The sequence below is a fragment of the Phycodurus eques genome, chromosome 17 (genome assembly GCF_024500275.1).
Source record: "Phycodurus eques isolate BA_2022a chromosome 17, UOR_Pequ_1.1, whole genome shotgun sequence".
In the NCBI taxonomy this organism is placed as follows: domain Eukaryota; kingdom Metazoa; phylum Chordata; class Actinopteri; order Syngnathiformes; family Syngnathidae; genus Phycodurus; species Phycodurus eques.
In genome coordinates, this window is record NC_084541.1 from 5,207,349 (window position 1) to 5,231,184 (window position 23,836).

General features: G+C 44.1%; 1 protein-coding gene across 5 annotated transcripts in view; it reads left to right on the plus strand.

Annotated features, from left to right (window-relative positions):
* The window catches only part of ntm (neurotrimin), a 164,494-nt gene that overhangs the window by 126,934 nt on the left and 13,724 nt on the right, over positions 1–23,836 (plus strand). For all 5 annotated transcript variants that reach the window (XR_009770198.1, XR_009770199.1, XR_009770197.1 and 2 more), the window contains 3 exons: positions 45–277; positions 10,632–10,757; positions 12,942–13,070. Coding sequence is in view for 2 of the 5 variants with exons in the window: in XM_061702517.1 (XP_061558501.1) it covers positions 45–277; positions 10,632–10,757; positions 12,942–13,070 (488 nt within the window). In the remaining 3 variants the exon portion in view is untranslated. The remainder of the gene's footprint in view (positions 1–44; positions 278–10,631; positions 10,758–12,941; positions 13,071–23,836) is intronic.

Consider the following 23,836-nt stretch of genomic DNA (forward strand, 5'->3'; position numbering starts at 1 on the left):
TATGCTCAAGCTATAACTGAATTATATTTTTTCTTCTTCCATAGGTGTACACAGGGGGAAATTGTCACACATACAGCTTGGCTAAATCGGTCAAGTATACTATATGCCGGGGATGAAAAATGGTCTGTGGATCCAAGGGTGAGTCTGGTGACACTTAATCAAGAGGAGTTTACCATCAAGATTGAAAATGTAGAGATGACAGATGAGGGGCAGTATGTCTGTGCTGTCCAGACCAGCAGGCGACCTACAACCAATGTAGTCCACGTCCATGTTCAAGGTAACAAAAGATCTTAAGATACCCAAAAAGGTGTCAATAACAATGATCTGTTCAGCAAACCCCTCTGAATGGCTTATTTACACACGACTCGTTGATCCTGGCTTTTGACAGAGCCTGGAAAAAAATCTTATTAATATTACAATTCTTAATTTTGTATTTTGCTTCTTCACAAGAATAAAAAGGGGCTTTCTCAATATTTGATAGATAGATTTTATTTGATTAGCTTTCAGTCAATCATTTCATCAAACCAACAAAGGATAAAGCCAACTGAAAAAGCATTGGGTGAAGCCACAGTTTATAATGCCTTTGCTCAGTTTTACTGAAAAAAAAAAAGTTCAGCAAAAAATTCCTTCAAAGCAGCAATGCAAATTTCACCATCTGACGGAGTGAAATTAAATTAGTCAAAGAAAACATTAATTAATTCAATCATTCATCTTCCGTGCTGCTTATCCTCACTAGGGTCGTGGGCGTGCTGGATGGAGCCTATCCCAGCAATCTTTGGGCGAGAGGCGGTGTACACCCTGAACCGGTCGCCAGCCAATCACAGGGCACATAGAAACAAACAACCATTTTCGCACACATTCACACCTAAGGGCAATTTAGAGTCTTCAATCAACCTACCATGCATGTTTTTGGGATGTGGGAGGAAACCAGAGTACCCGGAGAAAACCCACGCACGCACGGGGAGATCATGCAAAATACACACAGACGGGGTCGGGATTTTAATCCCGGTCCTCAGAACTGTAAATCGTCCACCGTGCCGCGCCAAAGAAAACAACTAGACATATTCATTCAAAAACAAGCTCTGCACAAATTTGTCCCAACAGTCAAACTAACAAAAAGTTCCAATACTTTTACGTTTTTTGTTTATGCCTGAATCATATTATTTTTTTTTTAGTTTTTTTTTTTTTTTTTAAACATACTTTTAAAAAGTGTAATGGAAACACATTTTCAGGTGATTGTCGTAGTTATTCCACAAAGTAACACCTCTAAGAGAGACAGATCTTTGTTGAACACTGGTTCTTGTCTTGTGCTTTTTGAGAACACCATTTCTCCTGAGATCATAGCTGTCTGATTTCAAACACCTTTAAATACTCTGGAAAAGTAAATTATCATGGACTTTGTACATCATTTTGTGCAGTTTGAAATTTAACTAAGTCATAGAATTTCAAATTACATAGGTGCCTCAAGATACGTGTGACCCAACTTAAGAGTTTTTTGCAATACGAGCCGTTGATCAGACGAATTTTGCTTTGATTTGCAAGCCCAAACTTTGGAAATTAGTGTTGTATGGTGGCAGGTGGCTCCACTCATTTGACAACAATCAGCACTTTGGCTGATATAATTATTCTTTGAAAAAAAGTGGCTTCAAGCTGCACATTGCCACTACCAGTTGGAGTTTACTCTGAAACTTAACTATCAAACAAGGAGAATGACACATTGTGTATTTGAAACAACAACATAACCGCCATCAAGTATACAATAGAAAAGACCACAGCCAGCCACACTGACTAACAATTACACACACACACACACACACACACACGCACGGACGCATGCACGCATGCACACACACAAACTAACCCAAGCTAAGAGTGTTTAAAACATTTTGAAGTTGTGGACCAAAGACCCATTTCACTGAGTTACGGAGATACAGTACGTCTGCAAATACGCAAACCATTCATGCAAATGTATGTTGAGAAATCACACAAAAGCAGAACGGCTTGCATAATATTTTGAAAGAATAGAAGTTCATGTGGGTTGCAAATGTTACTGTGCGTTTGTACACTATATTGTCTTGTTGAGAGCAAGTTTTCCTGCTTTCTTGCTTTTCTTTCAGCCTACTACTTGACAAGAGCACAAGAGGGAGGGGAGGACCAAGTGTGGCTAGAGAGAGAGAGAGCGAGAGAGAGATAGAGAGAGAGAGAGAGAGAGAGAGAGGGAGCGCATTTAAATGCACATGCACTCAAATCAAATCTGTGTGTGATTCTTCATAAAACCAGTGAATTTTTTTACATTCTCTTCTATTACATTTCTATGACTATATTTTACAATATATTTGTTGGATTTATCTTACCAAACATTATAATGAATAAACACAAAAGGAATGAAGACGTTGGTCATTTTACTCATGAGGAGGGCGCATGGGAGATTGTTCAGGTTACAGCCTCTCAACACGCTCTAAACAATCTCCCCCGTCGCTCCTACATTTATTTGAAAATAGGAGGGTTCTACAAGACATAATGTTCTAAGCATTAAGACACAACACAAAACATAGGACCAGACGACACCTGTCCCGTCCCCGACCACATCCGATCACGTCCTTGGTCAAGGCGCCCTTCCATCAAATGTTGCTGAGTCATCTTCTTGAAGGCGAGACATCTTTCTATCTAAATATTGTCCATAATACTAATGCAAGCTACTAATGCAAAATACTAATGCAAGCTACTAATGCAAAATACTAATGCAAGCTAAGCAAATAAATGATAACTACTAAAATATATCTAACAATATTGCTACTTGTTTTTTTTTAAACGTTTAAATAAATTGTGGGGCTTTTTGCGGTGGGGGGGCTATTTGGAACAGATTCATTACTTTACCATTCATTTTAATGGAGAAATATGTTGTGTGATAACAGCATGGTCACAGAATGAATTCAACTCGTACCTCAAGGCACCACTGTATTTTAACTGTTTAATAATTCATTTGATGGTTATATGCTTTTTGTAGGGATGCACGATAACAATTGAGAACGATAATTATCTGACCAATATTGGAAAAAATGACGTCACACTGATAGGTCAGATGTCGAAAAAATTGGACTGATAACGAACCGTCTCATTCAGTGGCACACTGGTCGCCTGCAGCTGCTGTTGCATTGGCTTGGGGCAGTCATGGATATTTTGACCAAACGTCTTTGCCTACAACATCAAAAACAGTCAATATCCAAAGTAAATTAACATATGATTGCCAGCACTTGCTGAAATTGTGATCACCCAGTGACTTTGACTTCGTAACTGCAAAACCGGCGAGCGTTTAGTACCCTCAGAGCACAGAACTCGGGAAGACCAAGCGGCCTACAAAAACAGTGGACTCATGTAGCAGTGTACACAGCAGCAAGTGGAGCCAGCTTAATCGGGCGCGGAAATGCGGTTGTCTGGGCAGACTAACAACTAAGCTAAAAGGTAACACCTACAGAGCGCTGCTCCTATCCATATTCCTCTTCAACGTTTGCTGACTGGACAATTAATCAATTAGATTATCTAAAACTAGAACTAATATCAAAACATACAACAGCCCTCCTCGTTCAGCAAGGCCAGCGCGAGTGCACATTCAATAATGATACGCGTCGAGCAGTTTCGCTCTGCACCAACACCACCACCCCCATCCCCGGCACTCTTTGCCGAGCCACAATTTTCAAGTACACCTAAGTATACACATTAACATGAATTACTACCCGTTCTTTATTGTTTAAAACGAAAAATATATATAGATGAGATTATTGGAACCTGTGTATTATTTGACAATCTCAGTATTGATTGCACAATAACAACGTACATTTACAGTATTGTTGGATATATTGTAGAAGTTATCATTTATTTGCTTAGCTTGCATGAGTATTATGGACAATGTTTAGAAAGAAAGATGTCTCGCCTTCAAGAAGATGACTCAGCAGGAATCATCAGAGAGAAGGACGTGGCCGGGACGTGGCAGGTGTTGGTGCCATGTTTTCACCTTGAAACCCTCCCCTTAGTGTGTTGTGTCTTGTAAACTTAGAAACCTCCCTATTTTCAAATAAATGCAGAAGCGACGGGAGAGATTGTTTAGAGCATGTTGAGAGGCTGTAATCTGAACAATCTCCCATGCGCCCTCCTCATGAGAAAAAGAGACCAGCGTCTTCATTCCTTTTGTGTCTATTTATTATAATGTTGGGTAAGATAAATCCAACAAGTATATATGGTATCTCATCTCAATCTCATTGTACTTGTGTATTGTGAAAATTGATACAAATAAAAACAGTTTAAGTCACTGATGTTGGAGTGGTACACTCGCCTGACTTTGGTGCAGGCAGCGTGGGCTCAGTTACCACTCAGTGACGGTGTGAATGTGAGTGTGAATTGTTGTCCGTGTCAGTATGTGCCATGCCAGCCAGTTCAGGGTGTAATCCGCCTTTTCAAGTCAGCTGGGATAGGCTCCAGCGCCCCGCGACCCTAACCAGGATAAGCGGTGTTGAAAATGGATGGATGGAAAAAAAACAGTTTAATATAAAACACACTTATATACATAAGTACGGGGTCCAGGTTTCTATCTGTTTGGGGGTACTTGGCCTGAAAATTGTTGAAGATCCCTGACGTAAACCATGAAGAAATTATATCGGTTATCGGTATCAGTTTGGAGAAGCAGCAAGTTATCGGTATCGGTGGGAAAAAAAAGTTATTGTGTATCCTCAATATTTAGCGCAATTGATTGTTTTTGCTCTTTGCCTGAACTTAAAAATATATGTATGGAAGTAAGTGTGAGGAGCAAATTGTATATATAATGATTTCATATTCAGAACATCCTTGATTTGACACTGTATAGCTTTTTTTTCTCACATTATCTTAATGTGGCTTCCAGCAAAGCTCGGCATCAATGATAACTTCAAGAAATTTATTATCATATACTCTTTCTATCTCAATGGAATGTAATGTGATTTTACTCAGATTTTTGTTTGTTTAGTGCCAAAAATTATGAACTTTGTTAAGTTTAGGAGTAATGCATTCACAGTATATCAAATCAGTTTTCGATGTTTTTAGTTAATTTTCCACAACTGGACCTGTTGCAGGTTTTTGCCTTAGCAGTTGAGTTGTATCATCAGCAAATAAAACATATTTGAATATTTTAGAGACATTGCAGATCTAATTTATATATATATACACCAATGTGTGATTGCTGCCATGCAAGGCACTGCAAGGCCCACTGGGAGCAAATTAGGCTTCAGGGTTTTATATATATCAATAATTTGGGGCCGAATACAGACCCTTTGGGAGCCCCATAAGTAAAGTTAGATAGTATGGATTTCACATGGTTGAATTGCACATATTGATATCGATCAGCTTGTAGCGTAGATTGGTTTTGGATAAAACGTGATTCATTTAGGAGAAAAAAAATAAGACGGACCCCTGCGTTTAGCTTTGATTTTACGTTCAAAGTGATAATCAAACTATTTTTGTCTCGAAAAGGGGAACCACGTGTCGATTTAGATGTGTAAAACTTTAGGAAGAAGTGACAAAAAAAAAACCTGTCTCAATACCTGAAGGTTGCTACAGGAATGAAATATGAGTCCTCGATTCCAGAGGTCTCTTGTTGCACCCAAACACACAAACGATACAGGTACTGGAATTGCATCCATCTATCCATACATTTTCTACCGCTTATCCGAGGTCGGGTCACGGGGGCAGTAGCTTTAGCAGGGACGGCCAGACGTCCCTCTCCCCAGCCACTTCATCCATCTCTTCCAGGGGGATCCCGAGGCCTTCCCACGCCAGCCGAAGGATGTAGTCTCTCCAGCGTGTCCTGGGTCGTCCCTGGGGTCTCCTCCTGGTGGGACATGCCCGGAACACCTCACCAGGGAGGCGTCTGTGAGGCATCCGAATCAGATGGCCCAGCCACCTCATCTGGCTCCTCTTGATTCGAAGGAGCAGCGGCTCCACTCTGAGATCCTCCCGGATGACCGAGCTTCTCACCCTATCTCAAAGGGAGAGCCCGGACACCCTTTTTTTTTTTACCGGTCGATCTAGGATGACAAACCGTGAACAAGACCCCAAGATACTTGAACTCCTCCACTTGTGGCAGGATCTCATCCCCGACATGGAGAGGGCACGCCACCCTTTTCCGACTGAGGACCATGGTCTCAGATTTGGAGGTGCTGATTCTCATCCCAGCTGCTTCACACTCGGCTGCGAACAGCTCCAGTGAGAGTTGGAGGTCACGGCTTGATGAAGCCAACAGAATCACATCATCTGCAAAAAGCAGAGATGCAATACTGAGACCACCAAACCGGACCCCATCTACGCCTCGGCTGCGCCTAGAAATTACGTCCATAAAAGTTATGAACAGAACAGGTGACAAAGGGCAGCCTTGGCGGAGTCCAACCCTCACCGGAAACGAGTCCGACTTACTGCCGGATATGCGGACCAAATTCTGACTCCGGTCGTACATGGACCGAATAGCCCGTATCAGGAGGTTCGGTACCCCATACTCCCGAAGCACCCCCCACAGGACCCCCCGAGGGACACGGTCAAATGCCTTCTCCAAGTCCACATAACACATGTAGACTGGTTGGGCGAACTCCCATGCACCCTCGAGGACCCTGCCAAGGGTGTAGAGCTGGTCCACTGTTCCACGGCCAGGACGAAAACCACACTGCTCCTCCTGAATCTGAGATCCAACTTCCCGACGGACCCTCCTCTCCAGCACCCCTGAATAGACCTTACCAGGGAGGCTGAGGAGTGTGATCCCCCTGTAGTTGGAACACACCCTCCGGTCAAAAGGGGGACCACCACCCCAGTCTGCCAATCCAGAGGCACTGTCCCCGATGTCCACGCTGTTGCAGAGGCGTGTCAACCAGGACAGCCATACAACATCCAGAGCCTTGAGGAACTCCGGGCGAATCTCATCCACCCCTGGGGCCTTTCCACCGAGGAGCATTTTAACCACCTCGGTGCCCTCAACCCCAGAAATAGGAGTGCCCGCCTCAGAGAACCCAGAGACTGCTCCCTCATGGAAAGGCGTGTTGGTGGAATTGATGAGGTCTTCGAAGTATTCTCCCCACCGGCTCACAACGTCCCGAGTCGAGGTCAGCAGCGCCTCATCCCCAGTATACACAGTGTTGATGGTGCACTGCTTCCCCCTCCTGAGACGCCGAATGGTGGACCAGAATTTCCTCGAAGCCGTCCGGAAGTCTTTCTCCATGGCCTCACCGAACTCCTCTCATGCCCGAGTTTTTGCTTCAGCGACCACCAAAGCTGCATTCCGGAACTGTACTGGGATTTTATGTACAATTTATTTAAATCTACAACACCAATTCCAATGAAGTTGGTATGTCGTGTTAAATCATGTTCAACCTATATTTAATTAGATACAGTACAAAGACAAGCTATTTAATGTTCAAACTGATCAACTTTATTGTTTTTAGCAAATAATCATTAACTTTGAGGGTCATGTTTACCACTGTGTTACATCACCTTTTCTTTTAACAACATTCAAGAAACGTTTGGCAACGGAGGACACTAATTTGTTGAAACTTTGTAGGTGGAATTATTTCCCATTCTTACTTGATGTACAGCTTCAGCTGTTCAATAGTCCTGGGTCTCCGTTGTCGTATTTTACACTTCATAATGCGCCACACATTTTCAATGGGAGACAGGTCTAAACTGCAGGCAGGCCAGTCTCGTACCCGCACTCTTTTAGTACGAAGCCACGCTGCTGTAACACGTGCAGAATGTGGTTTGTAATTTTTTTGCTGAAATAAGCAGGAGCGTCCATGAAAAAGACGTTGCTTGGATGGCAGCATATGTTTCTCCAAAACCTGTATGCACCTTTCAGCATTAATGGTGCCTTCACAGATGTGTAAGTTACCCATGCCATTGGCACTAACTTTGTGTAACAGTCCGGCTGGTTCTTTTCCTCGTTGGGCCGGAGGACACAACTTCCACAATTTCCAAAAACAATTTGAAATGTGGACCACAGAACACTTTTCCACTTTGCATCAGTCCAGCTTAGATGAGCTCGGGCCCAGAGAAGCTGGAGGCGTTTCTCGGTGTTGTTGATAAATGGCTTTTGCTTTGCATAGTAGTGTATCAAGTTGCACTTACGGATGTAATGCCGAAGTGTATTTACTGACTTTGGTTTTCTGAAGTGTTCCTGAGCCAATGTGGTGATATCCTTTCACACATTGATGTTGGTTTTTGATGCAGTGCCGCCTGGTTAGATCAAAGGTCACGGGCATTCAATGTTGGTTTTCGGCCTTTCCGCTTACATGCAGTGATTTCTCCAGATTCTCTGAACCTTTTGATGATATTATGGACCGTAGATGATGAAATTCCTAAATTCCTTGCAATTGTATGTTGAGGAACATTGTCCTTAAACTGTTAGACTATTTTCTCACACACTTGTTCACAAAGAGGTGAACCTCGCCCATCTTTGCTTGTGAATGACTGAACAATTCAGGGAAGCTCCTTTTATACCCAATCAGGGCACCCACCTGTTCCACCTGTGGGATGTTCCAAACAGGATTTTGATGAGCTCAGCTTTCTCAGTCTTTTTGCCACCTATCCCAGCTTTTTGGAACGTATTGCAGCCATAAAATTCTAAGTTAATGATTATTTGCTAAAAACAATAAAGTTTATCAGTTTGAACATTAAATATCTTGTCTCTGTTGTGTATTCAATTAAATATAGGTTGAACATGATTTGCAAATCATTGTATTCTGTTTTTATTTATGTTTAACACAATGTCCCAACATGATTGGAATTGGGGTTGTAAAAGGGAAAAACTACGGGGAAACAATGCAGACAAAAAAAAAAACAAGGTACAGGTAAACATTCGTAAAGCAGGTTGAACTGGGTATGTAGTTGGGAAGTGAGAGTGTGCAAGTGTTTATGCGGAAGCTGGAAATTCCTATTACCGTTATTCTAACCCAAATACGCACCAATTTGTACCTAGGAACAGCACGCTGCACTTATCTTGCGTAGAACAGGATTTATACAGGGTGGTCGGTCTCCCAGGTGGCTGGGCCGTGTCAAAGAAGAGGTGTAAAAGGTGTAAAAGGTGAAAAAGGAAGGAAGGAATAAAGGAAGGCAAAAACGGAGAAAAACAAGGGTCAGGTGGTGCTTTGGTGACGGTGTTCGTCACGTCTCAGAGAAAACCTGTGTCGCACTTCCTTCTGAACTGATCTGTTCCCCGCAAAGCTACCCCACACACACCGAAGCATGATTTCGGGGCACGGCGGTGTGCTTCTGTCCACCGCGTTCCGTTGAGTGTGTCTCTTCCGCCTTGTGGTGGGAGGTGGGGTTCCCTGGCTATACGCCAGTTCCTTCGGCAAGTTGAGAAACGATGCGAGCCTCGAACAAAGGGGCTTCGGCCTTTTATGCACAGGAGAGAGAGAGTGAGTGGCCCCGGCGACCACAAAGGGAGATGGACCGTGCCTCTTATTATTAGAGAACCTTAGAGAATTATGAAGAACTTTATATTGTATAAACTGTAGATTTGTGTTTTTTGTCATTCTAAACATACTATTACATATCTGTAGCTATGGTCAGCGGACATGGAAACATCTTCCCATTTGGTGATTGGTAAGTGCATTGATTTAGTGCATGAAATTAATTTTATTTAATTTATAACTTTTGAGAGATTTCTTTTACTTTGCGGGAGAAGCTTCACCATTTGCTTGACAAACTCCGGCAGTTCGAGGGTGCTCTGGAGTGTTGGTATTCTTTTTTTTATTATTGCTGCTTTTAATTTATTGTATTGAAGAAAGTTTCCGCCTGTTATTTTAAATTCTTGGAACAGTTCATCACATGTCCGGAAAAAAATAAATATATATTGTTAAATAGTTGTTGTAGGTGGTCAATTCCATGTTGGTCCATTATTAATTTCAAAATCTGGATTATGATAGATTGGGGAGAGCATACTGGGAGCTAAATGAGATCCTGTAGATTCTAAATTTTGCCACCAAGCCGTTAAGGTGGATGTGATTATTGGGTTCTTGAAGCATTTATGGCATTTAAGACCTATGGAAATAAATGGGAGTTTTGGGAGTTTAATGTTGTTGCAGTCTATTTGTTCCAATTCTAGCCAAGAATCATACTCCTCATTGTGGTCCAACTATTTGATGAGGTGTTGTAATTGGTTAGATAAATAATAGTGTTTAAAGTTGGAAGCATTTAGGCCTCCCTCCTGTTTACTTTTCTGAAGAGTGGATAGACTAATTCTATTTTTTGAATAAAAATGTATTACAGCAGAATGTAAGGTTTGAAACCATTTAAATGTGGGTTAGTATTATGATAGTTCTTGTGATCACATCATCATGAGCCAATCAAATAGATTGTTTACCGGAACAGATTTGGTGACTCAAAGAAGCAGGAGGCTTTATTGCCTGTTCAAAAGGAAAGGTAACAGATCATTTTTAAAAATGAATGAAAAAATCAGCCTGTTATCTACTTTTATATTTTTACAAGCACACACATAGGGATAACTAACATTAATTCACATTTGTGCAGTAGAAAATTCATCTCTGCATTGTACGTCTCAAGTCCCATATTTGCCAGTTTAAACATTTAAACCTGAAAAATGTATTTTTTTTTTCTCACAGTACCACCAAAAATCATCAATCTGTCAAGAGACATTGTGGTTAATGAAGGTGCCAATGTCACCGTGCTGTGCCAAGCCAATGGTAAACCAGAGCCTTCTGTTAGCTGGAAACTCATCTCATCTTCAGGTAAATTGCATAGATTTGAATGTTTTCTGCTGTTATCTTGTTGCCATTCTTGTTTTCCCCTTCTTCTGTTGTAAATTTCATTCACCTTTCTTCCCTTTGAGCATCTGCTTTCCCACACACCCTTGTGTGTTTATCACAATTTTTGACCTTGTTTGACCATGAGAGGTATTCCCAGTTCATTTGGTACCGATCATTACCTTCTTCCGGATTATCATTACAACATAATTTTCTATTGGAAAATCAAGAGTGCCTGTTCTAATTTGACTAATTAATTTGCATAGCTGAAAGGATGTAAATAGCAGGATTAATGCAGAGAGCTCTGCATAATGTGGAGCATAAGCCATTATGCTTAGTTATAAAGAACATGTCCAGACAAAATCATTTTATTATACTTTCTCAATGCATTCATTCCGATTTTCAGTAACAAAAAGAGTCAAAATTTCTTGTGTTAATGTTAATTTATATCAGCTCTTTTTCTTCCGTTTACCCTCCCTGTATTTTCAAGAATGTGGAACTTAACACCACACAGACAGCATGATATTGCATGTAGTTAACATGTTTGCGTCACAGAAAGAAGATTGTTGGTTCGAATCTCATTTTGTGTGGAGTTTGCATGTTCTCTTCATCCTTGTGTGAGTTTTCTCTGAGTACCTGTTCCTCAGTCCAAAACATGGCTGTTAGATTAATTGGAGATTCCATACTGCACATACAATAGGTGTGATTGTGTGTCAGGAAGGATTAAGGGGGAGATCGACAGGCAGGCTGGTGCAACGTCTGCAGTGATGCGGAGGCTGTATCAGTCTGTCATCGTAAAGAAGAAGCTGACCCAAAAGGCAAAGCTCTCGATTTACCGGTCGATCTATGTTTCCACCCACGCCTATGGTCACAAGCTATCGGTCGTGGCCGAAAGAACAAGATCACTGAAAAAAGTGGCCAAAATGAGTTTCCTCTGCAAGGTGTCCAGTCTCTCCCTCGGCGATATAGTAAGAAGCTTGGTCATCCGGGAGGGGATCAGAGTAGAGATGCTGCTCCTCCACATTGAGATGAGCAAAGATGAGGTGGCTCGGGAATTTGGTTAGAATTCCTCCTTGACGACTCCCTGGTGAGGTGTTTCAGGCATGTCCCACCGGGAGAAGGCCCTGTGGAGGACCAGGACATGCTGAAGAGACTATGTCTCCCAACTGGATCTAGGAACGCCTCGGGATCCCCCTAGAAGAGCTAGACAAAGTAGCTGGGTGAGACTGAAAGTCTGGGCTTCGCTGCTAAAGCTACTGCCCCGTCTACCTATCCTAATAAGGGTGGGTGGATGGATGGATGGATGGATGATGGATGGATAAGGCTATAATTTAGGAAATAATGGCTGAAATGTTGATCTTTTGTCTCAAATCATATTATACGAAACAAAAATGAAGGAATTGGGCTAACTCTTGAAAGTTGCCTTATTTCTGTACATATACATGAACCCAAGTGGACCCATTTTCTTATTGTCAACTACCAGTATATTGGCAGTAGGTCGAAATAATTTATTTCTTTTTATTTACATGGAGCAGTGATTTGTCTGTCACATTTCAGTAACTGATATGATAAAATGTGATTTTTAAAAATCCATCCATCCATTATCTGAGCCGCTTATCCTCACAACGGTCGCGGGAGCGCTGGAGCCTATCCCAGCTATCATCGGGCACGAGGTGGGATAACTGGTTGCCAGCCAATCGCAGGGCACATATAAACAAACAACCATTCGCACTCACACCTAAGGGCAATTAAGAGTCTTCAATTAACCTACCACGCATGTTTTTGGGATGTGGGAGGAAACCGCAGTGCCTGGAGACACGTTCTCCCCGTGCCCAGGCACGGGGAGAACATGCAAACTCCACACCGGCAGGGCCGGGGATTGAACTCAGAACTGTGAGGCAGACGCTCAGAACTGTGAGGCAGACGCTCTAACCAGTCGTCCACTGTGCCGCGATATTTAAAAATCTCAAATAAAATAGGTGACTATCTTACTACTGAATTTAAACCTAATGTCTTATTGTTGTGAGCGAGCTGTCATCCCGAGCTTTATTGCAGCTGTTATTTCTCACGGGACAGGAGCATAGAACCCAAAAATGACATTTGGTGTAAAACTGTTTTCTTGTCACACTTTTAAGCAACCATCTCTTCTCTCACACACCTGGTGTGTAGGGGACCTTGCAACAGATGATGAGTACCTGGAAATCCCTTCTATCACCAGACACAGAGCAGGAACGTACGAATGCACAGCTGTCAACGACATCGACACAGATACCCAAACTATAGACATCACCGTCAACTGTGAGTCCACTGTTTTCATCAATCAAATGCTAATTCATGTTTCTGAAATGCAGGTTTTTGCGACCATTTTCCAAAAGTTATTGCCATCTGCTGTTTGATTTAGGAGCAGATACAAAAATTTTTAAATGGAAATTTCAGCAGAGGTCGGAGTAAATCATAAGTCTTAACCCCTCAGGTTTCATACAAGTCCCAAGTTACTTTAGTAAAAATCAAGCAAGTTAAGTCACCACTAAATTTGTATCAATTTGCGTCAAGTAATGGCCTGGATTGAGCGGGATAGGTCAAGGCATGCAACGTTGTTCAGTCAAACCACGGATTGAAACTGATCATAACATAAAAAGTCTATGTATAACTAAACGTTGAATGAACAACAACTGACAGTAATAAATTGAGTGTGTGTGTGTGTGTATATATATATATATATATATATATATATATACATAAAATACAGACCCTTACAAAAAAAATTTATATCATGGAAAAGTTTATTTATTTCCATAATTCCATTCAAAAAGTGAAACTTTCATAGATTATAGATTCAGGGCCCACAAATTAAACAATTTCAAATATTTATTTGTTTATTTTTACATAATATAGGCTTCCAGCTCATAAAACCTACGAAATCAGGAATTTAAAAAAATACAATACTGTGAAAAAAATCAGCCCATATTTTGCAGCAGATAATTGTTACAATCACCAATCATCTACTAAACTCAAAGTACCTGCACAGGTTTCCCCAGGTGTCATTAAATTGCTTCAGTTTGGTTCAATTGTCTCAGTTGGGTTCAATATGGGGAAGACTGCAGACTTGACAACTTGCCAGAAGACCAACATTGATACCCTCCAAAGGATGGATAACCCTTAAAGGTTCATAGCTAAGGAAGCTGGCTGTTCACAGAGTGCTGTGTCCAAGCATATCAATGGAAGGACCAAATGCGGCAGGAGAACATGCACGAGCAAAAGAGATGACTGTGGGTTTCTGGGGATGATGAAACAAAGAAGATTCAAGAATCTAGCAGAGGTCCAGAAAGAGTGGAATGAGGCGGGAGTCACAGCTTCAAAAAACACCACATTCAGACGCATCCGGGAGATGGGCTACAGCTGTCGGGTTCCTCAGTTCAAGCCAAATCTGAGCCTGAGCCAACGTAGGAAGCGTCTCAACTGGGCCAAGGAGAAGAAGGACTGGACTGGACTGTTGGCCAGTGGTTCAAGGTCAAGGTACAAAAACATACACATTCAACATCTCACGCATGACATTATTGACAAAGTTTTGGAAAACAGCTGCCGCGTTCGTTAGTCCAAAAGGCATTACCTTCTTTCTTCTTCTTTTCCTTTCGGCTTGTCCTGTTAGGGGTCGCCACAGCGCGTCATCCTTTTCCATGTAAGCCTATCTCCTGCATCCTCTTCTTGAACATCAACTGCCATCATGTCTTCCCTCACGACATCCATCAACCTTCTCTTTGGTCTTCCTCTAGCTCTCTTGCCTGGCAGCTCCATCCTCATCATCGTTCTACCAATATACTCACTATTTCTCCTCTGGACGTGTCCAAACCATTAAAGTCTGCTCTCTCTAACTTTGTCTCCAAAACATCAAACCTTAGCTGTCCCTCTGATGAGCTCATTTCTAATTTTATCCAACCTGGTCACTCCGAGAGCGAACCTCAACATCTTCATTTCCGCCACCTCCAACTCTGCTTCCTGTTGTCTCTTCAGTGCCACTGTCTCTAATCCGTACATCATGGCTGGTCTCACCACTGTTTTATAAACTTTGCCCTTCATCCTAGCAGAAACTCTTCTGTCACATAACACACCTGACACCTTCCTCCACCCATTCCAACCTGCTTGGACCCGGTTCTTCACTTCCTGACCACACTTACCATTGCTCTGGACGGTTGACCCCAAGTATTTAAAGTCCTCCACCCTTGCTATCTCTTCTCCCTGGAGCCTCACTCTTCCCCCACCACCCCTCTCATTCATGCACATCCATCCATCTATTTTCTGAGCCGCTTCTCCTCACTAGGGTCGCGGGCGTGCTGGAGCCTATCCCAGCTGTCATCGGGCAGGAGGCGGGGTACACCCTGAACTGGTTGCCAGCCAATCACAGAGCACATATAAACAAACAACAACCATCCGCACTCACATTCACACCTACGGGCAATTTAGAGTCTCCAAATAATGCATGTTTTTGGGATGTGGGAGGAAACCGGAGTGCCCGGAGAAAACGCACGCAGGCACGGGGAGAACATGCAAACTCCACACAGGCAGGGCCGGGGATTGAACCCGGGTCCTCAGAACTGTGAGGCTGACGATCTAACCCGTCAGCCACCGTGCCGCCTTCATGCACATATATTCTGTTTTACTTCGGCTAATCTTCATTCCTCTTCTTTCCAGTGCATGCCTCCAACTTTCTAACTGTTCCTCCAGCTGCTCCCTGCTTTCACTGCAGATCACAATGTCATCTTCAAACATCATGGATTCCAGTCTAACCTCATCTGTTAGCCTATGCATCACCACTGCAAAAAGGAAGGGACTCAGGGCTGATCCCTGATGCAGTCCCACGTCCACCTTAAATTCGTCTGTCACACCTACAGCACACCTCACCGCTGTTCTGCTGCCCTCGTACATGTCCTGTATTATTCTAACATACTTCTCTGCCACTCCAGACTTCCGCATCCAGTACCACAGTGCCTCTCTGGGTACTCTGTCAAAGGCTTTCTCTAGATCTACAAAGACACAATGTAGCTCCTTCTGACCTTCTCTGTACTTTTCCATCAACATCCTCAAGGCAAATCATGCATCTGTGGTACTCTTTCTAGACATGAAACCATACTGTTGCTCGCAAATACTCACTTCTGTCCTGAGTCTAACCTCCACTACTCTTTCCCATAACTTCATTGTGTGGCTCATCAACTTTATTCCTCGATAGTTGCCACAGCTCTGCACATCACCTTTGTTCTTAAAAATGGGCACCAGTACACTTTTCCTCCATTCCTCAGGCACCTTCTCACGCACTAGAATTCTATTGAACAAGCTGGTCAAAATCTCCACAGCCACCTCTCCTAGATGCTTCCATACCTCCACAGGAACATCATCAGGACGAACTGCCTTTCCATTTTCCATCCTCTTTAATGCCTTTCTAACTTCCCCCTTACTAATCATTGCCACTTCCTGGTCCACCACACTTGCCTCTTCTACTCTCCCTTCTCTCTCATATTCCTCATTCATCAACTCCTCGAAGTATTCTTTCCATCTAGCTAACACACTGCTGGCACCAGTCAACATATTTCCATCTCTATCGTTAATCACCCTAACCTGCTGCACATCCTTCCCATCTCTATCCCTCTGTCTGGCCAGCCTGTATAGATCATTTTCTCCTTATTTAGTGTCCAACCTGCCATATGCCTCTTGTTTGGCCTTTGCCACCTCTACCTTTGCCCTGTGTCGCATCTCAATGTATTCCTTTCGCCTCTCCTCGGTCCTCTCAGTGTCCCACTTCTTCTGAGCTAACCTTTTTCCTTGTATGATTTCCTGTACTGTGAGGTTCCACCACCAAGTCTCCTTCTCTCCTTTCCTGCCAGAATATACACCAAGTACTCTCCTGCCTGCCTCTCTGATCACCTTGGCTGCAGTGGTCCAGTCTTCTGGAAGCTCCTCCCGTCCACCGAGAGCCTGTCTCACCTCTTCCCGAAAAGCTGCACAACACTCGTCCTGTCTCAGCTTCCACCCATGGTTCTCTTCTCTGCCTTTGTCTTCCTAATCTTCCTCCCCACCACCAGAGTCATCTTACACACCACCATCCTATGCTGTCAAGCCACACTCTCCCCGACCACTACCTTACAGTTGGTAACCTCCTTCAGATTACATCGTCTGCACAAGATGTAATCCACCTGCGTGCTTCTACGTCCGCTCTTGTAGGTCACCCTATGTTCGTGCCTCTTCTGGAAAAAAGTGTTCACTTCAGCCATTTGCATCCTTGTTGCAAAGTATACCCCCTTCTGTCCCTCCAAGTTCCTTTCCTGGATGTCGTACTTACCCATCACTTCTTCATCACCCCTATTACCTTCACCATCGTGTCCATGACAATCTGCACCAATTACGACTCTCTCTCTGTCTGGGATGCTCAGAACTACTTCGTCTATCTCCTCCCAGAATTTCTCTTTCACCTCTAGGTCACATCCTACCTGTGGGGCATCGCCATTAATCACATTACACATAACACCCTGAATTTCAAATTTCAGCCTCATCACTCGATCTGATACTCTTTTCACCTCCAAGACATTCTTAGCCAACTTTTCTTTTAAAATAACCCCGACTCCATTTCTCTTTCCATCTACACCATGGTAAAATAATTTAAACCCTGCTCCTAAACTTCTAGCCTTACTGCCTTTCCACCTGGTCTCCTGGACACACAATATATCAACCTTTCTCCTAATAATCATGTCAACCAACTCCCGAGATTTTCCTGTCATAGTCCCAACATTCAAAGTCCCCACATTCAGTTCTAGGCTCTGTGCTTTCCTCTTCTCTTTCTGTCAAAGAATGCGCTTTCCACCTCTTCTTCTTCTTTGACTTCAACCCACAGTAGCTGAATTTCAAACGGCGCCCTGCAGGTTGACGGCGCCGGTGGCAGACGTTGTTAACCCGGGCCACGACCGATCCGGTATGGAATTCTTTGGATGAACGCTTATATTTGTTTGGAAAAGTTTTAAGCCGGATGCCCTTTCCTGACGCAACCTTCTGCATTTATCCGGGCTTGGGACCGGCCTACAGTTTGCACTGACTTGCGCCCCCCATAGGGCTGCATTAGCCCAAAAGGCACTACCAAATACTCATAATGTCCTGTTGGTGTGTTGAATGCTGTTTTCCATTCACCCCCCTCCCTTATCCTGACTAGTTGATATGCATTTCTTAAGTCGAGTTTGGTGAAAACCTTGGCTACCTCCAGGAACTCAAAGGCGGTGGAGATGAGAGGAAGAGGGTACCTATTTTTTACAGTTATTTCGTTGAGACCCCGGTAATCGATACAGGGTCGCAGGGTCCTATCCTTTTTGTCCAGAAAGAAAAATCCTGCTCCCGCAGGGGATGAAGATGGGCGAATGATCCCGGTTGCCAGTGATTCTTCCACATACTCCTTCATAGCCTTGTGTTCCGGCCCTGAAAGAGAGAACAACCCTACCCGTGGAGGGGTGGTTCCCGGCAGCAAGTCAACTACACAGTCATAAGGTCTGTGGGGTGGAAGGGATTTGGGTTTGGACTTGGAAAAAACGTCTTTAATGTCATGGTAACAGGTGGGCACTTGAGACAAGTCAGGATCCCCAGATGGGGTCTGTGGAATATCATTTGAAACATATCCCTGAACATTACATGGCAGCCTGAAACACTTCTGGGTGCAATTGTTGCCCCATGACACAACATGCCCAGAGGACCAGTCAATGTGGGGGTTATGGAATTTCAACCAAGGGTTCCCTAAACTCAGGTCATAATTTGTAGCATCAAAAACATGAAAACTAATGCGTTCCGAGTGAGAATCAGGAAATGTTAATGTAAGTGTTTGGGTGCGGTGAGTGATCTTGTCCATAAAACTGCCATGTGTGATCTTTGACGGCGGGGGATAGTCCTTGAAATAATGCATCGAGTAGTGCCCTGTTATTCCACTGACTCTCATCTGCTAGAATGCGAAACTAAATCACGTAATCTGACACCCTGCGTTTGCCTTGTTGTAAGGTGACAAGGGAGCGAGCTGCCTCACGATCTGGTGTGGAATACTGAAATACTTCCTCCATCGTCTTTACAAAATATGCCCAGGAATGACACGCGGCAGAATTGCGGCTCCATTCAGCAGTAGCCCACGCCTTTGCACGATCAGTCAGGTGGGAAATGACAAAAGCGATCTTTGCCCGCTCGGTGGGGAAGGCAGCTGCCTGCAGCTCAAAGTGGAGTTCGCACTGAGTGATGAGCGGCTTAATATTCCCAGAATCTCCAGAGAACCTCTCCATTCGAGAGAGTTGTGGGCAGACATTAGCGGAGGTGGCAGGTGGTGGCATGGTGACTGATTCACGTGGAAACGGTGGCACAGTGGCGGCATCGGGTGCTGTGCCAGCTGGGTCCTTCTTCTGAACCATATTCATTAGAACTTCCAACTGTGAGGCCACCTGTCTCGTCATAGTGTCCTGATGCTCTGACAGTCCCTTTAGATGAAGGTGGAGGACAGCAAGCTGCTCATCCTGCTTCGAGATGCGTTGACCCTGCACTTGAAGGGCTTTGCACACCGGGTCTGAGTCTGCTGGGTCCATGTTATGGCCAGTTCGTTCTGTCATGAGCGGAACAAAGGACAGGGCCCAAAATGCACGACTCCAATTCAAATGGACAGTTTCAAAAAGAGAGGTTTAATAAACGGGCAGAGGTCGGTACACAGGCAGGCAATCCGCAAAGGCAACAGTATCCAAAAAACATGAGGCAAAAAGGCAAGGTCAATAATCAGAACAGGGTCTCGGCTTACTATGAGTCGGTGATGTGGAAACAAGGAATGCTGGAACGGAACAACAAGGTACAACAAACTGGCGACCAGAAAGAATGAGACACGAGGTTAAATGCATGGCGTAATTAGGGTAAACGAGGCACAGGTGGGGAAGACAACAACCATAACACACACCCATGACATGCCCAGGAAAGCCGGAGTAGCCTTGCAACAGGCCCGGTGAGAGTTTCCTTCAGTCGGGAGTTTTTGCTTTCTCTGCAACCATCATCGTATGGCACGAGGCCAAATATACCAAGTGAACTTTTCCTGATAATTATTAAGAGGACAAAACGAAGACGTGGAGGTATACAGCAAAGGCTCAAACATATGGGACCTGAGCAACCGTTCAAGCTTCCCGCACTGTCTACGGTCCTTTTTTCCAACTTGCAGTCTATCCGCAACAAGCTAGATGAGCTTGAGGCCTGGGCTAAATTTACTACAGAAGGAGCGCAAACCTGCCTCCTCGCTTTCACCGAAACATGGCGAGGTGATTTAGATCGAGATGAAGAGCTGTCATTAAGTGGGTTTGGAAGTCCATTCCGGCTTGACAGGTCGCCGGAGATCAACAACAAGCATCGCGGAGGTGGCGTGTGTTTCTATGTGAATCATAGGTACTGTAACACGGTCATCGTACAGGAATCAATATGTAGTGCGGACATCGAACTGCTGACTATCTCCCTTAGACCCTTTTATTTACCTCGAGAGTTTCAGCAACTTTTCTTCACGGTCGTATACATTCATCCGCGAGCTTGTGCTTCCTCAGCGGTGCAGCTGATTGGTGACGTCACGCACCGTCTCGACTCAATCTGTCCTGATGCCCCGAAATCCATCCTTGGAGACTTCAACCAATGTAATTTAAACAAGACAGTGAGAACTTATGAACAATATGTGCCCTGTGCCATGACACCAAATAATTCCATGCTTGAGTTGTGTTATGGATCGACGAGTGGCGCGTATAAATCTGTGCCTGCACCCTCCTTCGGTGCGTCCTATCACAATAGTGTGTTTCTCATGTCTGGGTACAAACCCGTGTTCAGGCACATACAGCCTGTGGAGAAAATTGTAAAATGTTGGTCTGAGTCTAGTATCTCAGATCTACTCGCATGTATGGAGTGCACAGACTGGGGTTGTTTTTATGATTCAACACAAGATATCAAGGAACTAAGACTGTTTCTGGCTATATCACATTTTGTGTCAATTTAGTCATCCCCACGAAGAAGGTGATTGTTTACCCAAATAACAAGCCGTGGGTAGCAAAAGAACTGAAAGCAGTACTCAACAAAAAGAAGCATACATATTTTGTAGGAGATACTTATGAAAAAAAAAAATATGGCTAGGGATGTAAGAAATGAAATTAGGAAAGCTAAATTAAAGTATAAAGAAAAAAATACAGATGCAGTACAGCAGTGGGAATTTCCATGCTGCATGGAAGGGAATCAAAATGATGGATGGCATCCATAAATCAAAACATAAATGAGGGGAAGCAACTAATTAAGATCACAGGAGTAGACGACATTGACTTGCCAGACACTTTTGATTCATTTTTTTCTCGATTTGAAAAAGATTATTTTTTTGATGATGTGGCTAACTTAAAAAATACACATGTACCCTTGAAAGACATTACACTGTCACAATCTTGTATCGGCTTGTGGCTCAAACAGGTCAATATAAGGAAATCCGAAGGTCCTGATGCCATTTGTGGGCACACACTGTGACACTGTGCGGATCAGCTTTGTGGCGTTTTCACAAATTTATTTCAAATGTGTTTGGGTTGTGGACAAATACCCACAATTTGGAAAACATCCACTCTTATACCAATTTTCAAATCCGAAAACTCCAGGGAGCTGAGTGACTTTAGATCAGTAGCGCTTACATTCCTGGTTATGAAGATCTTTGAAAAAGTAATCAAAGATATGGTGGTCCCTCTTATAGATGGCAAATTAGACCCTTTACAGTTTGCTTATCAACCTGGTAAAGGTGTGGAAGATCCTAAACCTTTTGTTTTGGATCAACTTGAAAAACCCAAGGCTTATGCATGGATTTTATTTGCAGATTTTTCTTCTTTTAATAAGATGCAGCCCCATAGTTTAATTGAGCATCTTGCACTTATTTTAATTTACCTGATCAGCTTTTATTGTTCCTTTTAAATTTTCTCACTGATAGAGTCCAGCAGGTATGGGTGAATGGATCGATGTCACGCACCAAGCGTGCATGTACAGGTTCACCTCAAGGCTGTATGCTGTCACCATTGCTTTTTATAATGTATATTGACAGTTCAGAATCACAATTAGAATAATTTTTATTTGCCAAGTATGTCCAAAAATGTGGGATGTGGAGGGTTCGAGAGGATTTTGCACGCTCTTGTCTTAGTTCTGGCAGCGTGCAAGTCCTCAAGGGTGGGTAGGGTGGTACCGACAATCCTTTCAGCAGTTTTGATTGTCCGTTGCAGTCGGAGTTTGTCCTTTTTTGTAGCAGCACCAAACCAGACTGTGATGGAAGAACACAGGACTGATTCGATGACCGCTGTATAGAACTGCCTCAGCAGCTCCCGTGGCAGGCCGTGCTTTCTCAGAAGCCGCAGGAAGTACATCCTCTGATGGGCCTTTTTGAGGACAGTGTTGATGTTGATCGCCCACCTCAGGTCCTGAGAAACTGTAATTCCCAGGAACTTGAAGGTCTCGACAGTTGACACAAGGCAGCTGGACAGCGTGAGGGGCAGCTGTGGCGAAGGAGGCCTCCTGAAGTCCACGATCATCTCTACAGTCTTGAGCGTGTTCAGCTCCAGGTTGTGTCGGCCGCACCACAGCTCCAGCCGCTCCACTTCCTGTCGATATGCAGACTCGAAACCGTCTTTGATGAGGCCGATGACAGTGGTGTCATCTGCAAACTTCAGGAGTTTGACAGCCGGGTGCGTTGAGGTGGAGTCATTCGTGTAGAGAGGACACAACCTTGGGTGGATGCTGCATGTGGATGAGGTGGCCTCCCCCAGCCTCACCTGCTGTGTCCTGCCCGTCAGGAAACTGTAAATCCACTGGCAGATGGCAGGTGAGACGCTGAGCTGGAGAAGCTTGGATGAAAGGAGTTCAGGGATGATGGTGTTGAACGCTGAGCTGAAGTCCACGAACAGGATCCTCACTTAGGTCCCTGCACTGTCGAGGTGTTCTAGGATGAAGTGCAGTCCCATGTTGACTGCATCATCCGCAGAACTGTTTGCTCGGTAGGCAAACTGCAGGGGGTCCAGCAGGGGACCTGTGACGCTCTTGAGGTGGTCCAGCATGAGACATTCAAAGGACTTCATGACCACAGATGTCAAGGCCACAGGCCTGTAGTCATTTAGACCAGAGATTGCAGGTTTCTTGGGGACTGGAATGATGGTGGAGCGTTTGAAACAGGATGGTACTTCGCACAGTTCCAGAGATCTAGTGAAGATCTGAGTGAAGACTGGAGTGAGCTGGTCTGCGCAGACTTTGAGGCTGTTCACGGATCGTTAACACAGAAGTCGGTGGTGTGATAGTGGTCGGTGGTGCGGCTGGGTGGGTGTGGGGTGTGAAAGTGTCCTTTTCAAATCTGCAGTAGAAGGTATTCAAGTCGTTGGCTAGTGTGCTATAGTTCTCAGCTTGGGGGGATTGTCGTTTGTAATTTGTTAGCGATTGGAATGCATGCCAGACTGATTTAGAGTCGTTAGCGCAAAACTGTTTTTCCAGCTTTCCTGCATAGTTACTCTTTGCAATGTTAATTTCTTTCGTCAGCTGGTTTCTAGCTCGATTATACAGGGCCAAGTCCCCGCTTTGATATGCGTCCTCCTTAGCTTGGCGAAGGTGCTTAAGTTTGGCAGTGAACCACGGCTTGTTGTTATTGAATGTGCGAAATGACTTGGTTGGTACACACACCTCTTCACAGAAACTGATATAGGATGTGAGAGTGTCCGTACAAGGTTTGGCACGGTATGCGTTTTTTAGCGTAGTATATCAGTGGTCAGCGGCACGGTGGCCGACTGGTTAGGGCGTCAGCCTCACAGTTCTGAGGACCCGGGTTCAATCCCCGGCCCCGCCCGCCTGTGTGGAGTTTGCATGTTCTCCCCGTGCCTGCGTGGGTTTTCTCCGGGCACTCCGGTTTCCGCCCACATCCCAAAAAACATGCATTAATTGGAGACTCTAAATTGCCCGTAGGCATGACTGTGAATGCGAATGGTTGTTTGTTTCTATGTGCCCTGCGATTGGCTGGCAACCAGTTCAGGGTGTACCCCGCC